The sequence below is a fragment of the Paramormyrops kingsleyae genome, chromosome 9 (assembly GCF_048594095.1).
Source record: "Paramormyrops kingsleyae isolate MSU_618 chromosome 9, PKINGS_0.4, whole genome shotgun sequence".
Taxonomy (NCBI): Eukaryota; Metazoa; Chordata; class Actinopteri; order Osteoglossiformes; family Mormyridae; genus Paramormyrops; species Paramormyrops kingsleyae.
Window position 1 is genome coordinate 26,683,934 of NC_132805.1, and position 16,493 is coordinate 26,700,426.

General features: G+C 49.5%; 1 protein-coding gene across 4 annotated transcripts; it reads right to left on the minus strand.

The window, feature by feature from the left end:
• Positions 1–883: 883 nt before the first annotated feature.
• Positions 884–16,144, minus strand: snx27b (sorting nexin 27b). 4 transcript variants are annotated; one of them, XM_023806248.2, is made up of 13 exons: positions 15,632–16,142; positions 9,585–9,816; positions 9,113–9,305; positions 8,388–8,452; positions 8,180–8,284; positions 7,662–7,740; positions 6,000–6,163; positions 5,792–5,881; positions 5,451–5,600; positions 5,227–5,355; positions 5,034–5,093; positions 4,887–4,935; positions 884–3,703 (listed from the first exon to the last, which is right to left on the minus strand). In XM_023806248.2, the coding sequence occupies exons 1-13, from the start codon at positions 15,952–15,954 to the stop codon at positions 3,636–3,638; spliced, it is 1,707 nt and encodes a 568-aa protein (XP_023662016.1). In that variant the 5' UTR covers positions 15,955–16,142; the 3' UTR covers positions 884–3,635. The 4 variants fall into 4 exon arrangements, with proteins under 4 accessions (XP_023662016.1, XP_023662017.1, XP_023662015.2 ...); XM_023806249.2 differs by having other exon boundaries at positions 4,873–4,935; XM_023806247.2 differs by lacking the exon at positions 884–3,703 and having other exon boundaries at positions 3,723–4,935; positions 5,227–5,349; positions 15,632–16,144.
• Between the last annotated feature and the right edge of the window lie 349 nt (positions 16,145–16,493).

Consider the following 16,493-nt stretch of genomic DNA (forward strand, 5'->3'; position numbering starts at 1 on the left):
GACCCCACAGGAGAGCTACTGTAGCAGGAATTACTGACAAAGTTAATGCTGGCTGTGATAGAAAGGTGTCAGAACACACAGCTTGCTGCATAGGGGGCTGCGTAGCTGCAGACCGGTCAGAGTGTCCATGCTGACCCCTGCCCACCTCCGAAAGCACCTACAATGGGCATGTGAACATCAGAACTGGACCATTCAGCAATGGAAGAAGGCGGCCTGGTCTGATGAGTCACGTTTTCTGTTACATCGTGTGGACAGCCGGGTGCGTGTGTGTCATTTACCTGGGGGAGAGATGGCACCAGGATGCACTGTGGGAAGAAGGCAAGTCGGCAGAGGCAGTGTGATGCTCTGGGCAATGTTCTACTGGGGAAACCTTGGGCACTGGCATTCATGTGGATGTTACTTTGACATGTACCACCTACCTAACATTGTCCATATTCCCCGATAGCAGAGGCCTATTTCAGCAGGATAATGTACCCTGCCAGACAGCAAAAATTATTCAGGAATCGTTTGGGAAACATGAACACGAGTTCAAGGTGTTGACTTGGCCTCCGAATTCCCCATCTGTGGGATGTGCTCACACATTCACACCTACGGGCAGTTTGGTAATTAACCTAAGCATGTTTTTGGTCGGGGGGGGGGGGGGGACCGGTGTACTCTGCATGTTTTCCCTGTATCATCATGGGGTTTCGTCAAACTCCACAAACGTGGAGCCGTGGCAGAGACTCAAACGCTGGTCCCAGAGGTGAGAGACAACAGCACTAACCACTGTGCCACTCTTTAATAAGAATATAAGATCATAATTTTAAGCCAACACTTTCTCAGCAATACTTGAGGGACAAAGCAAGGTTTAATCACATTGAAAAGTACTGAGCCAGACAGTTGCTTTGCATCAATAAATCAATTTATTTAAAAGAATATGTTACAATTTATTACACTAAGTGACATTACCAAACTTTTTCAGGTTTTTAAACCATGTTAGCCTTCAGCTTACTTTCCCCTGTTTTAGTTCTCGATTTTACTCTACAGTTAAAGCAATTTTTTAAAAATTATTTTCCTTTGTTTAACGCATTTTTGCATCATTTTAGTTCTCGTTTTAAAAGATTTCCCCAAAAACCACCTGGTGAAAATACTGTACAATAAGGATTTTCCATTTTCTTTTTATGTGACGGAAATAAATTAAAAGACTTGGCGTTCAGAGTGGGAGAGCGAGGGCATTGGGACAGGCGGGCGGAAGGAGGGCCGGCGACGTGCCTGTGATCCCAGCATCACACCGAACACAGACGCACTCACGGGAACATGAACACACTGAGGCCCCTGCACGCTCGCCATCACAGGAAGCCCCCTCTGTGGGGCGGCCCATTCGGCTAACAAGACAACATTCACAGAACAGCACTGAATTCTCAATGGTGGTTAAGGACCAACACTGACATAAACCTACGTACTCCCAAGAATGCTCGGTCTACACAACGGACTGGTCAAAGGGGAGGATTTGATGAACGACAGTATTAATCATCTGAGTCACTATTTCAGGAGGCGGTGCTGCCCTAATACTGAGAATCGCTGGCCGCCTCTGAGAAACGGCCTATACATGTGCAGCTGTGGTCAGAGAACTGAGGAGCCAGCAAACACTTAACACTGGACGTGTATGGCCACTTCCCGTTGCCATGACGATAAACCTCGTGAGGGGTTATACAATGAGCGGCTGTTTACTACATGGATGCCTTGAGAGAGAGCGGGCAAGTAGGAAATGCAGAAGTGCTAAGCACCTTTGAAGGGGCAGGGGGGCAAACTTATGCCAGGGTAGCTTACTATGTCTGAAAACCACTTAAAATGATTAACTGGGATTATTCAAGCACACAGGTATAGACTGAGAGGACCTTCTCGAAGCCACGTGCACTGCACAGAATGCTGCACCAACACACCTTGTGATGGGGAGGGGGGCTCTTGAAGGTGTTTCAAGCAGCCTCATCTGTTGGGTGTCTTTTTTTTTAAAAAAAAAGTTCAAAAATGGCTCCTGTGATGAACTCAGTAGGAACAGGAAATGAAAAGCCTTCAAATGGTGCACTACCAATGTCCTGCTTATGTACAGAGTTCTAGTACAACAGTTCATATAATGGGGCTGGAAGTGGCCTTGACAGAGCATCCTGAGAGAGAGAGAGAATGGGGGCCTTTCAGGACCGCCTGCCACGTCCCCCCCCCCGTTTGACTGCCTAACCAAACATCTGTCCTCTGTGGCCACCCCGTCCACCTTCCATCACCGGCACACTGTCAAGGGGAGGCCACAAATGCCTACACACGTGCCAAGCATCCACACTGCTGCTTCAAAACACTTAGGCTGAGCGGTATCAGCGCAAAGCCCATTCTGTACAGCCCTCTGCTGCCCACCAGAGGTATTACACCTCATTCACAAAAATGGAACACTCCATCCAGAAGACAGACATTATACGCTTATCCTTAGTACAAATTAGTACAAAAGCAGCTCCGACTCATCAACTGACCACAGCCGAGAGTCTCACAAGCACTAGAACTTACATCGGCCATGTTTATGAAGACAGCAAGTGGCACGGTATACCGGATCGCAGCGAAGACGACTTCCCAGGCGGGCACAGGACGTCCCTTGGCAGGGAAAAGTGACTAAATGCTTTCGAGTACAAATGATGTTAAAGCAGAAACAGCTTGAGTGAATGAAGCCCCCCCAAGCGCATGTCAGAGCCCCTGAAAACCTGCCACCGGTAGTTTTAAAATGAGCTTCTAGCGCCACTAACCTTTACCATGCAGCTTCCAAGCGGACAAACCGGGACACAGCTCAGCAATGAAGACAGTAACGTATTCCTCCCCCCGCTGCTCTCCCCTCAGTCCTGCTCCCACATATCAATTTACATTTTAGCTAAACCTACAAACACGTGAAGCATCTTGTGTGAGACAGTGAGGTAAGCAGATGTACCTCTCCCCCTTTAGGACTTGTCTGGAGTTAGTTGGAGAGAATGAACATTAGTCAGTTTTCCTGCAGTTACAACCATGATCACAACCCCAACCCACCCCCCCCCCCCCCCCCCTTTCATTCCGTCATCTTATTTAATTTTACTGAGCGAGTCCTTCCTCTTATCGAGCATGTGAAATCTGCACCCTCCCCCCGAATGTTCTGCTCCGGCGGTGAGCATTTCCAGTGTTTCACTTCTCCTTGTGACTCGAAGGCCGGTGCAGACTCATCGCGTGTCAGGTGACTGGTTTACGGGGGCGGGCCATTATCGCTGACCAATCCTGCGGCGGTTCCAGGACTCCTTGCCCATTGGCTCCATGTGGAATCCCCCAGCGGTGGCCGCACTCCATGCCTCTCAGAGTCCTACCCCATGATGCGATGCGATGTATGGACATTAATTCACTATATATTTAAACCATAGACGACGTCCAGCTCCACCGAGCGAGCTCCGAGTTCAGGTCCGAGTGTCAGTGTGAGCATGTGCGTGCAGCTGTCGCTTGACTTTTCGTCGTCGTCGTCTGTATGAGCTTGTCTTCGGCGTCTCCTGTGGTGCGTCTTGTCTGTCGTGTGTAGGTTCTGGCTGTGATGTCCAGCATGTGTGTGGAGGGGGAGGGACGGGGGTGCGGGGGGGTTGGGGGGGGGGGGTAGGTGCTGGTTAGGTGGTGACAATCTCGCCCCCTAGGTGCCGCCATCCCTTCTGTGCCTCAACAGCTGGAAGATATTCTGAAACAGAGATGAGGCTCAGGACACTGCAATGGCAAGGGGGGGGGCACACAGAGTGAGTGGCCCTGAACACTGTCTGGGGAGGGGGGGGGTAATACTGAGGTGGTCTGATCTATTTCAGGACTGACTACTAACTGTGCTCAGACCACACAAGGGCAAACTCCCAACACATCAGCAGGCACATAGACAAAGCAGATGCATGCTGGGAACCTGCAGGGATGGGCGGCAGGCCCACCGCACAGCAGCAGTCACCTCGCTGGCCCCCCTCCCCCCATCCTTCACACCGGCTGCCCAGCTGGCCCACTTTCCCCCCTGCAGCCTCACTTGTTCGCTCACTTGCTCTTCCCCTTCTTCCCACTCACCCCCCTTCCGGCTCGTCCCCAGCAGCCACAGGAAAACCGTGCTACCCTGCGCACACGGCGCTGAAATGCGGACGCTTTTACCGGAACATCCTCCCTGCCCGCGGGAGATGCTGAGAGCAGCCAAAGAGGACAGGCAGACGGGCTGGATGGTTTCCACAAACACACAACGCTGCTGTGACGTCACAGGAATAACAAAGCAGCCCCAAGAGACATGGAGAGCCACCCTCATTGCTTTTCCACAGGCACAGAGTAACCGAGCCGTTCTGTGAAGAGAGGCTGGCTACAGGGCAGAGGCTGGCTACAGGGCAGAGGCTGGCTACAGGGCAGAGGCTGGCTACAGGGCAGAGGCTGGCTACAGGGCAGAGGCTGGCTACAGGGCAGAGGCTGGCTACAGGGCAGATCCAGCTGCCTTTGGTATTCTACTACATAAGGATCGGCTTAGCAAAGGCGTTACTGGGTTTGGAGAGCGACAGTAACGTAAATCCATTCTGTTCATCATTTCTACAGTACTTTAAGGAGGAGTTTGGAAGTCATCCAGAATGCACCGATACGTCGCAACATGCAGTACTACTGATAAAGAACAATTTGAGTTCTGACCTGCACGTCGATCAATCAGATAGTGGCGACGTATCCAGCTTGGATTGGTCATGTTTTCGGCATTGCTAATAAGCAGGGCCATGTAAGCATGGGTACAGCTGGGGTACAGCTGGGGTTCTTGGTGCCAGTGGAAAAGCGCCAAAGGGCGACACGTGAGTGCAGCGGGGAAGGGGGGTGGGGGGTGCCCGTCAGAAGCTGACAAGGCCTTACCTTACTACACATACCATCTTTACTGCAGTTTTTGTTGTCCTTGTCAGTGGCTTCCTCTTCAACCTGCAGCAAAAAGGCGGGATTTAAAGCACGCTTGCCCCCCCCATCACCCCCCCAGCAGAGATCCCTCAGTTGGCCCATTCTCTGGCATGTGAACTCACCTCTTTCCTCCACTTGAGCTCACAGAAGACCCGCTCGAAACATTCGTGCATGTAGTTGAACTGCGGAGGATCCCCAAGGCAGATGCGAGAAACAAGAGCATGAAAGGACAAGAGATGTGGTCAATACACGACTAGCTCCACCCACCAGAGTGGTGGCCACGCCCACCCTGCCCCACCCCCCAGCAGGACTCACGTATGGGGTGAAGATCTTGACCCAGCGTGGCTTCTTCTCTCCACGGGCGTACTCAAAGCAGAAGGCCATGCCCTCCTCGTCCGTGTCCCAGCGCTGCATCTCACTCCATTCAAAGGCGATCACCTGATTCTGCGGCGAGGCCGACACGGCTCAAACAACCACTGTCCCTGTGCCCCCTCGCCCCCCCCCCCCCCCCAATCATCAAACGGCTGCCAGGTGCCCACCTCCAGTGCGCCCTCCTCGGTGCAGGCGTGCAGCTTGAAGTGGCAGATGCTGATGGCCGTCAACACATGGCCCTTGCGCCGGGAGTCGCACGCGCAGTGGGGAAAGACGATCTCGTTGTAGCCTTCGCATGAGCGCAGCATGCTCAGGTACTGGAACACCGGGGGGGGTGGGGCAGATGCACAAAAACTCCAGCAGACCCGAAATGAAATCTGGGCTGCATGCACACAGAAATTTACATCATAGGCCTAACCCTGTGCATGGACCGTAGAGGAATGTGGAAACGTGAAGTATGAATTGGGCTTTACAGCAGCTCGGGGGGGGAGAGGTGGGGGCTGCTCACCATTGCCATCTTACGTTGCTCAGCCAACTTCTGCAGCTGATATGATTTCTCATCCGCCTTGATGAATCCCTTCTTCACATCATCAAGAGCCTGTGAATACAGAGACGTGGGGAGCAGAGCTGCACGATTAGACTCGAGGGTGAGGACAGAGGGTGACCCACCCACCCTGAAAGGCTCAACGCTGCACTGGAGGCAAAGGCAGAGCGACCTGGTGGAAGCAGTAGCTGATAGCCAACTCGTTGTCGTTGAGCAGGATCTCTTCCTCCGTGGTGAAGAGCCACTTCCGCAGGGTGAGGCAGGTTCCAGGCACAGCCGAGGTGTAGTTCTGCACATAGAGCTTATGGGGGAATTCGTTGGGGGCCAGCTTGCGTGCTGGGGGAGGAGGAGAAACAGTGGACGAGAGTTTAGACCGTTCACCTTCACTCAGAAAGATTTTGAGGAACAACTTGGAGATTCATGGAAATTTTTTTAAATTAAGTTAATCAAAAATGTAGGGTTACGTTTCTGCCTGTCCTGACTTAATCTCAGGCCTTTACAACCATCCCACGTATCCCAGTGCCGTTTTGGGCATTGTCCCCTCCCACCTACACCCCCCTTAAATACATTTCACCAGCAGCATACCATTTTTGGATCCTTGCCCATTACAGGAAACCAAGGAGGTCCACTTGACAGCTTTAAATTTGACTGAAACAGCAAGTTCACTGGGAGCAGAGTTTTAAAGCTCACAGCCCAAAACATAGTAAGCTTTCAGATCTTACACGGGGATTTACACAGTCTGCTAAAGGCTATCATCCTCTCATAAGAGGCCCCTTAACAGATCCCTGCTTGACTGAGACCATTTTAAATTAAACAGGGTGAAGCAGTCAATGCTATACTTAACGCTCTGCTGTGGTAAATGAAATTAAATCAGGTTTTACAACTTTTACTAGCAAAGCAGCACAAAACCTATAATGATCAGCCCCACTGCATGTAGCTCCTCACTCTGCAGGACTCAAATTTAGACACAATTCCCCATTAAGAGTGAACAAGGATTACTGTAGAACTGTAATAACCGTTATACCAAGGCAGGCCAGTAGTCTCTCTCTATAGGAGGAGTGTTACTTAAGAGTAATTGATTTTTATTAGTAGGTTGCAGCAGTATTGACAGAGACTTAGTCATACTTTGTTCAGTAAACCATTGTTTAAAGAAATAAAAAAAGAGGCCATTTATATTTTGTCTCTTTTACCCCCGCTGTACTGAAAATGTACTAAACTGTGACTTCAAAACCAAGGTACGAACCAAACTGTGATTTATATGTACCATTACACCGCTATTCAAAAAACTATAAGAAACAGGCCTGCATAAGTCAGTCGGTTGTTTATAAAATGAAGTTTTTACTTCATTCTCCTCATATATGGTCCTTTTCCCTACATGCATCTGGAGCGAACACTGCATACAGGAAGGCACATTGAGCTGATTGGTTAATCAGATCGGAGCAGGATCGAGCTGCAGCCTCCATAACCAGCCGTTCAGAACCCGCTACAGAAGTGACAAAAGCAGTTTAATACTTCTGGGTTTGTTGTGCCTTTCATGGTCTTCCTTCCTTCTTGCTTGATTCAAAGTTTCCGCTTAGCTGGTTTAAAAGTGACTTCAGTCCAAAAACAGAACCAAGAAGATGAGAAGTGACATAGTGAGTGCACTTCAATGCAGTACACAGGGCAGAGGCCTGTGCAAGCAAGCCTTGGTGTGACTCACTAGACACAGCTGGACTCAGCCAGCCTAGCGGGGGGGGGGGGGAGGGGGGCACTGGGACGGGAACACTCTGATCAGAACTGCCTCTGTGCAGGATGAAGGGTAATAGCTGAGTAAAGCAGAGTAAGGCAGCCATACCAAAAGAGTGGTTAATGACTTCAAACAGGGCGAAGTAGCTGGCGGTGGTGCTGTCCATCCCGACCTTCATCACCACAGCCTGGAGGAGACACCACAGAGACATACCATTGCACGGAAATGCTGAAAAGCGGAAGTGGAAAGTTTGGGTTCAGAAAGGAAAAACCCAAACCAAGATTTTGTTTCAACCAACCAGTTCAGTATAAAAAGTCTCAGCCCCAGAGTACTCAACTGGTTCGTTGGAGCAAAATCTTTGTCTGGATTTTTACTTTCTGAACCTGAACTTTCCACCTCTCCTGAAAAGGAAAATGAAACTCCTCATTCTCCACACCCATAAGCAAAGTTCACCTGATTTAAAACACACTACCAGGATTTACAGCCTCTACAGAGACTAAACTGGCTCAGAAGTTGCACAGAGGCTCTCCCCTCTGGCCAGGGAGGAGTGCCACGCTCCGGACGGCCGTGCACGATGCCCACGATGCCCGATATAGACAGCGAGAGCTCCCTGAGTTGCAGAGTACCTGGTACACCTGGTCCGTGGTGGAGTTCTTGCGTACGCGCACTGTGACCGTGGTCTTGTCGGGCAGGGCTATACGGAGTTCCACGTCCGATACGCCATTATAGTTCTGCCAGAGAAAGACGGCGGGGTGAGGAGCAGCTGGCGACAAATGGCACGGCCACACGTTAGGGATGGTGGAGATGCGACTGGGCCAGCGGAGGCGGACTCACTTCGTCGGATTCGGACAGGAACTCCTGCATGATGTCACTCTCCCCTATAACCCGAACAGAGCACACTGCAGGGGAAGCGAGAGAGAGAGAGAGAGAGAGAGAGAGCACGCTGAAAGGTGAAATGCACAACCTCGATTTGCAATAATTCCGTGTTTGACCGGCTGTTTGCTTTTGCCGTTTCTTCTTGCCGATAAGCGCCTCCATTTGAGGGCCGCTGGAGATGCACGACATGTCGGCCAGCATATCGGCCGCGGCCTGATGTGTCAGTCTTGGCTGATACTGCTACTTGATATTTAGTGTTTAGTCAGTATTCAAAGTCAGAAGAACCAGAGCTAGAGTCATACCTATTAAAACAATGGCAATAACTGCATTGGACCATCAGCCATTTTCTGTAGCCCAGGAAGAAGCATTTTATCAGCTACAGTCTCCTAAACTGTCGTCACCTCACTGTCGTCTCACTGCTCGCTTTATATGACGGAGTGCAGTGGTCAGTAGCGACTCTAGTCCACATCCGGACTGACATACTAAATCTGCCTTGTGTGATCGATCCCTTTGTGCTGCTGATGGAATTTTACCTGCCCCTACTTGGGGACTTCAGCACCAGGATAACATCAGCTTCACTACAAATGTGTGCCGGTCATGGGATAGCCTGTTGTCGGTAATAACCAACATTACAGGTAATAACACCCGTGCGCGCCGCACTTCCTGTGGGCCTCCACACCCACCTTTCTCCAGGTACTCCTCCAAGCCGCGGCGCCGGGCGTCCAGCTGCTGCTCGGACAGGGAGAAGGGCCACTTGCCCGGGAGCTTGGGAAAGGTGAAGTTGGCGAACTCCCTCTTCAGGTTCTGATGTAGGATGGCGAATTCGCGGTAGCGCTTGGAGCACAGCTGCCTGCCCGCCATGTACACATTGTACACCTGCGTGGTGGACCGGGGGGAGGGGCGTGGGGGGTCAGGGGTGCAGGGAGCACAGCAGCCAATCGCCTTTGTTCGCACGTGAGCGTGGTTCGTGCTCTGTAACCACCGGAATAATGACGGAAGTGAGGGCAGCTCGCCGCTGCCTTACACGGCTGCTTCAGAAAGCAAATAAGAAGCTGCGCAACTGCAATCACAGAAATGAAATGCCTTCCTGCAGTGGCTGCCTGGCAACATTGGAACTTTAGTTACCTCAGTTGGCGGCTATGGGCACACACTTACCACGAACTTCTCTGTGTTTTGCTCCACGTGCTTGTATGTGGGCACCGAGATGGGCACGGCCTGCTTGTCACTGTAATCGTAGCAGGACTGAGCACTACCATCGTCCCCTGGGTCCAGGCTATCAGCCTCAGGCTGTGGGACGGACAGCACCGTCAGCACCAGCTCGCGCTCGCCAGCTCGGATCAGGTCCACCACCTGCTTGTGCGTGGCCCCCTCAACGTTCACTCCGTTCCTAGCAGGAGACAAGGGGGGGGGAGGGGGGGGGGGGGTTTTCAGTATGAACGGCTAATGCTGAAGAATCTAAGTGAGGAGAATAAAAGGCTAGAAGCGAGTTACGACTGCAATATATATCATGCTTAAATGCTGAAATGTCAGAAGGACATTTTAGGAGGAGGCAATTAATCAAAGGGAAAAAAATAAATAAAACCTAGAACCTTCTTCAGACGTAGCATCCCAAAGGTAGCCTTATGTACTGGGGCTCAGATCTGCAAACGGTATTTAACAGACATGCCGGCAATGCACATCTGCTCCTCTTCATTCAGCATGCCTGGCGGAGCAGCCAGCAGCCCCTCCTCAGGGAGCGCGTGCTGTGGGGGGGGGGGTCCTCCCATACAGCGGACAGGCAGCACAATGAGGGGGGCTGACATTTAACTCGTCATTCCCTCATTTTGTAATTGCTGCACCCAAAGAGCACAGAGCAGATGATCTGGGAGGGGGAAGCTTAACACAGTGACGACTGCGATACATCTGTGTGACCAACAGAGCGGAAGATGGGGGCGGAACAGAAAGGAAGACGCTCAGGTCGAGTGTTTCCACACCCGGGGTGCTTGTTGGGTATGTGAGAAATTAACAAGGGGGGGGGGGGCAGGAGAATGAAAGTCAGAGTGGCCCTTTGAGTCCAAAGCAATACAGGCTGGACACCAGCCCGACATCAGCAGTGAGATTAAAATCCCAGGTGGGACCCTGACAGAGAACTTCTATTATGGCCCTGGGGCAGGATTGCCAAAGGAAAGTCCCGGCTGTTTCTACAAATACGCAACTACTAATATTTCATGGAAGTAGGCAGACAACATTCATACCACTAACGGGAATCTTCAGATATCATCATTATAAACAGAGCAGCAAAAACAGTGAATGCCTTTGAATAGCCTGCTACATAACCTGTATGTCTTCCAGCTGCAGGTCAGTTTAATCAGAAACTTTAAGCAGGTAAATAAACACACAACTGCAGAATAAGCAGATACAAGCCAACTATTCTCCTTGGATTTTATGCTTGCAAAGCAGACGGTGAAATGTCTTCACTTTGACATAACACGGCACTGGTCTGGTTAATGGTTTACACAGCGCTGCTCTCATGAAAGGCAAATGCGCAGAGCGCTGCATGTTCTTTGAGCCAAAAAGCTCCAGTGCAGGTGCACAGAGGCGGCATTGACTTAGGGCTCCGTGTTCCTGAATCTCGGTGCCTAACTTTAAACCCGGAAAAGAGCCTCCATCGCACTGCACTCATTCTCAGACTGCTGTAACGGCAAAGTCCAAATTTCATGACAGACAGTAGAATCCAAGCATGATGACTAACACAGCCAGATACCGCCAGGTCTAAATGACACATCGACCTACAGTGCTGCATTGTCCGCCGGTCAGCGTTCCCGCGGGTCTCTTAGCATGATGTTCAGAGTGTGTATGTGTCTATACAAACGCGAGTAGCGAGGCACTGGTGCCACGGCCCTTGGCACTGATGATCTGGATAGCCTGTCCACAACTGGAGGCATCAACTGTGAAAAGGGATACCGCCAGAGCCTGGCCACATGCTGCTCTTCTGTGGGCAGGGAAAACTGGGGCAAAAGGCACCCTCATGCTTCCCTATTGGGGAATACACACACACACACACACACACTGTTGGAGTAGCACAGTTAAATAGCAGTGGATTTCTAATTCACACAGTATACAGCAAGCTACAACACTTTCAACTCAAGAATGACACTTTCTTCAAGACGACAACTCCTGGGTACAGATTTACAATTACAATATTTGCTGAAAACCTCTGGTCTCAAGAGCATAACTCATTAATATCAGAGGGAGACACATTCTTCTGAGTCAATGGCATGACAAAACACTGCAGTTAAACAATCAGAGAACAGAATGACAAAACGGCCTGGGGTACGATTCCCAAAAACATAGTTGCTAACAAAGTTAGTAACTTACATAATTGGAGCCATGCAACTGAATGGATCAGTCCATGTAAGTTGCTAACAGGAGCTTTTGGGAAACACACCCCAGGCTGAAGGCAGCATTCAGGTTCTGATGGTTCTGGGTACGAAATGGAGCCAGAACACCGACTGTCACACAGGAGATAACAAACAGAAACAACTTTGCAGCATGTCCCTCATATAGCTGAACAACAGAAGAACACTGCCTGGGTGAATGGAGGCGCAGAGAGACTCTCCTTTCTCCCCAAAGCTGTGTCAAGAGCTTGCAGGTTTTGGATGCTGGCCCACCTGCACAACTTCCAGCATCATGTGAATCATTAAATGCAGACGCAAGTCATAGGAGAAGTAAGGCTGGGGTCCACACCCTGTACTGGCAGACCTGACAGAAAGGGGTTTTAACCAATGAGTTACTGACTGGGTGCCCTGCGCAGAAAAGTAATCAGAGTAATCTCATTTTTTTTCCTATTGAGTATTTTAAAAACAGGCTTCAAAACTTAGTCCACTACTATCATAACACTCTTTAACAACAGACATGTGGTTACATTAGTCATTCATGCACTACAGATCTCCAGACTATCATGTATCCCACAGAAACGCGGACACACGAGAGCGCTGCCGTCTTTCATGAGCATGCCGCTTCAGTCACACATTGTCAGATTGATGCGAATCCACTGACAAACCAGTCAAATGTGCACGATTTCAACACTAGCTCCTTTTCAAGAGGAAAGGCTCCAATTGCGGTACATTTTTTTAGTCACATCCAATCAAGTGTCCTCATCAGGGACATTTCAGAGATCTACCTCAGTATGCCTGTCTTGAGGCTTATGGGGTCTTTCAACACTGAACATGGCAGTCAATCGGTTTGATTATACATAATCAAATGAGGCAGACGTATTTATAGTACATGGGATTAAATAAGATAAACAATCAGTGTTTCACCCATCAATGGCATGGCAGTCTGCCAAGACTACAGCTTGCTTCACAAGCCCAGAGTTTCACGTACTGCCTAAGTCACCATAAGAACAATCAGAAAACAATCAAGTACAGTCAGCCCACTGTATCCATGGTTTCTGCATCCGCGGATCGAAAATATTTGGGGAATAAAAATTGCAGAAAGTTTCAAAAAGCAAAACTTGGAATTCACCACGCACTGGGCATGACCTAAAATCCACATGAATAAAGTGATGTGCAAGCATATCCTGCTGACAGATCCTCAATCTCTCCAGCACTACCCAGAATCCACACAAATTAAGTGATGTGGAGGTATGTCTTGCTGACAGATCCTCAGTCTCTCTGCAGCACTACCCTGAATCCATGTAAATTAAGTGATGTGTAGGTATGCCTTGCTGACAGATCCTCAGTCTCTCTGCAGCACTACCCAGAATCCATGCGAATGATGTGATGTGTAGGTATATCCTGCTGACAGATCCTCAGTCTCTCTGCAGCACTACCCAGAATCCAAGCGAATGTTATGATGTGTAGGTATATCCTGCTGACAGATCCTCAGACTCTCTCCGGCATTACCCAAAATCCATGCGAATGCAGTGATGTGTAAGTATACCATGCTGACAGATTCTCAGTTTTTCCTACAGCACTCGTTGCTTGAGCATTGTTCGCCTCACATCTTGTTTGCTACTTGTGTTGTGTGTACCCCTTGTTTCTGCAAACAAAGCAACAACTATTCACATTGCATTAACATTGTATTGGGTATTATAAGTAATCTAGAGATGATTCAAAGTATACAAGAGGATGTGCAAAGGTTATATGCAAATAATATGCCAGGACTTGAGCACCCATGGATTTTGGGATCTACTGGGACCCTGGATCCAATACCCTACAGTGACAGCATATCATGGGAAATAAGACTGTACAGAGATAAAGATATGCAAGGAAAATTTAATATTTTATTGACTGCTTGCAGCTCTTCATAGTCTTCTAATTCCTTAATTCTACACAGAAACAAAGGTCTCATCTGAAAGGCAAGATCAGTATTTAAAAGAATCATGCCCAAAGCTCAGGTACAGAGCTTTCAACATGAAAACACAGACAGACATTTCTATTATAAAGAAAACCTCCTGAGTACAGCTGAACAGCTACAAGGTCTGCAGCTCTGTGCATTATTACTCTCTTTACAATTCATATTAGTGCAAACCCACAAGGCAAGAAATGATCCAAAAACAGCCAAAGCTCTGCTTAATAGCTGCCTTGTATTGAGAAGTTTTGCTGGAGGAAGTGCTGTGGCATTTCACCAATTCCAGACATTTTGATCATTTTGATAAGCATAAAATTAACGGCAGACTCCAACATGTATCACGGAGGTCTTAAAACACCTCAAACTAGCTTCAAATCCACTTCAAGAAGCCAACATCCCGGCCATATGCAGTCGCTAGCTGAGTGAAAAACCAGCAGGACCAGACCTGACCGTTATTGAAGCCTGAAAACCAGGGAACCTGCAGTCCACTGGGCCTTGTCTCATGGCTGTCTCCCATCTGCATACTGATGTTAATCTGGTGCTATGTCACCATCCCACAATTAGGAACCAGCCCTCCAACATCACACTCCACATCAGTGCTTCTCTGAAAGAATCCCTTCATTCCTGATTGGACACACCGCAAAGCTCCTTTTGTATGCCTTTTGCATATTTTGTTTCCATCATTAGCTTCACTGTCCTGCAAGGTCCAGGGCTACGCTATCCAGCCTGTCATTTCCCAAAATAATTAGGATCCGGCTGTTACATAAGTCTGCGCACAGGCCACTTCTGTTACACTGGAACGTTAAAAAAATACATTCGTTTTTATTATTAAAATACCAACCAGCAACAAGATCGGCAGTGTGTGAAGATATGACCTGGATCATAGCGTGTTTAAGTGCGCGGAGCCCCGGCCGGGGGAGGCAGCAGCCGGCTCCGCGTATGTGACCAGAATGGGCAATGGCCGAGAACCCCTACGCACACAGGACGCCTCTTCATCTCAGCATGGCCCGGTTCGGCGACTGGGCTCAGCCCGCCGGCTCGCCATAGCCAACCTGCAGCCGTTACAATCCGGCATTTTATTTTACTTTCTCGTGCAGGACGCAGCTTTCAGCCGCTATCAGTGACCAATTTATAAAAAGCCGGACCTGGTGCTGCGCTCCAATACACGGCGCGTGTGAAGCCAGTCGCCGGATCGTAGTTACAGGGTTAACTAACCCTAATTAAGCCGGGTTCTATGTTCCCGCCGTGTGTCCAGCATCGCAAACACCGTTAAACACTTACCAAAAGGTGCTGCAGCTAGCCGGTTAGCTTACACCTACAGCTAGTTGTGGTTTAACCACTCATTATCAGAGCTGGTTATTTTGCTGGGTGTTTAAGGTAAACAATGTTTTAAAACCACCTAGCCGTGCTGACGACATGAATGTTTATATCTGGGTCCAGCTGACCTGGTAGCTGGTTAAAAGCGACTGGTTACAAAGTGCCCCCTGGTTTATTAATATCAGAGGGAGCAAGATAGTGTCCAGCAAATAGCTGTGTGGCTGGTGGGCACCGGAGGCTCATCGTATCCGGTAATCAACCACCGTGGCCTGTCAGGACTAACCGAGGAGCGCTGACATCTTACATCAATAAACCGGCACCATAAAACGGCGAAGTTTCGGTGAAATTAGCAGCCGGCGAACCGCTGCGCGCCTTATTTCTAATTCACTTACTCGTTTAGCGCGTTAGCATGCTGGGACTCGGTATCCTAATGAAAACACAGACTGAGTGTTAGCCTTACTACTCGCTAGTTAAGCAGCCAGCAGCTAACTAGCCCAGGCGGAGGAAAGGGGAGGGGAGGATGCGTAGCGGGGCCCGGCCGGCTCACTTACACCTCCAGGATGCGGTCCCCCTTCGAGATGCCGGCCCGGTCGGCCGCCCCGCCCGGCAGCACGGCGCTGACGTGCTGCAGCGGTGCGTACAGCTCGCCGTTGATGCTCCGAAGCTGGCCGCCTTCGCTGACCTGCCCACGGACGTTGAAGCCGTAGCCCGAATCCGACTTGACGATCCGGACCAGCCGCGGGCCTGACGTCACCGTGGTCGCGGCCGGGCCTCCGGTACCAGCCGCCGAACCGACACCGGAGCCATTCCGAGACGATGGCTGAAGCAGCGACGGCACCGCAGAACGAATCTCATCCCCTTCGACTTCGGCCATTTTAATAGTATTTAGCCCGATTCGGCTCGGCTCCTGCTACACGGCGGGACATTAAATACGGCGAACCGAGACGGGAGACAGCGACGCCGTCCGAGACCGCCCCACCATCACGAGACCCCCAGCGCGCTTCCCTTTTTCTCCGCCGTCACTTTTTTTCCCCGAGACGTTTTTTATAACGGATTGCATTGTGGGAATTGTAGTCGTCTCGATATGTCCATCCCTTTCCCGTGTTCCTGCGTTTTATGAGTTCGGTAGGTACAATACACGAAAATACGAGAAATAAGACCTAGGTTTAAAAACAACTTCTGCAAATAAAGGGAACTATATATAACTATATCTGTTATATTTTACTTGCATAATAAAAATGTTTTAAAGCGTCATTAACAAATAAGTTGTTGTCAAAAGCAAATAAAATATAAGGGTATCTAAACAATATTAAGCTTGATTAAATTAAGAAGACCCCTTATATAACTTAAAAATGTATGTAAAAATTCAAATACGGTCCGTGGGTTTGCATTTGTACAACATAAAACATTACA

Bases quoted from the DNA above. Each gene is read 5' to 3' on its own strand.
- snx27b (XM_023806245.2), bottom strand. From the start codon at position 15,954: ATGGCCGAAGTCGAAGGGGATGAGATTCGTTCTGCGGTGCCGTCGCTG. The intron at 9,817-15,631 runs GTAAGTGAGCCG...GTCTCCTGCTAG, and splicing joins GGGGACCGCATCCTGGAGGT to GAACGGAGTGAACGTTGAGG. The intron at 6,164-7,661 runs GTATGGCTGCCT...CTCCTCCCCCAG, and splicing joins AGTCATTAACCACTCTTTTG to CACGCAAGCTGGCCCCCAAC.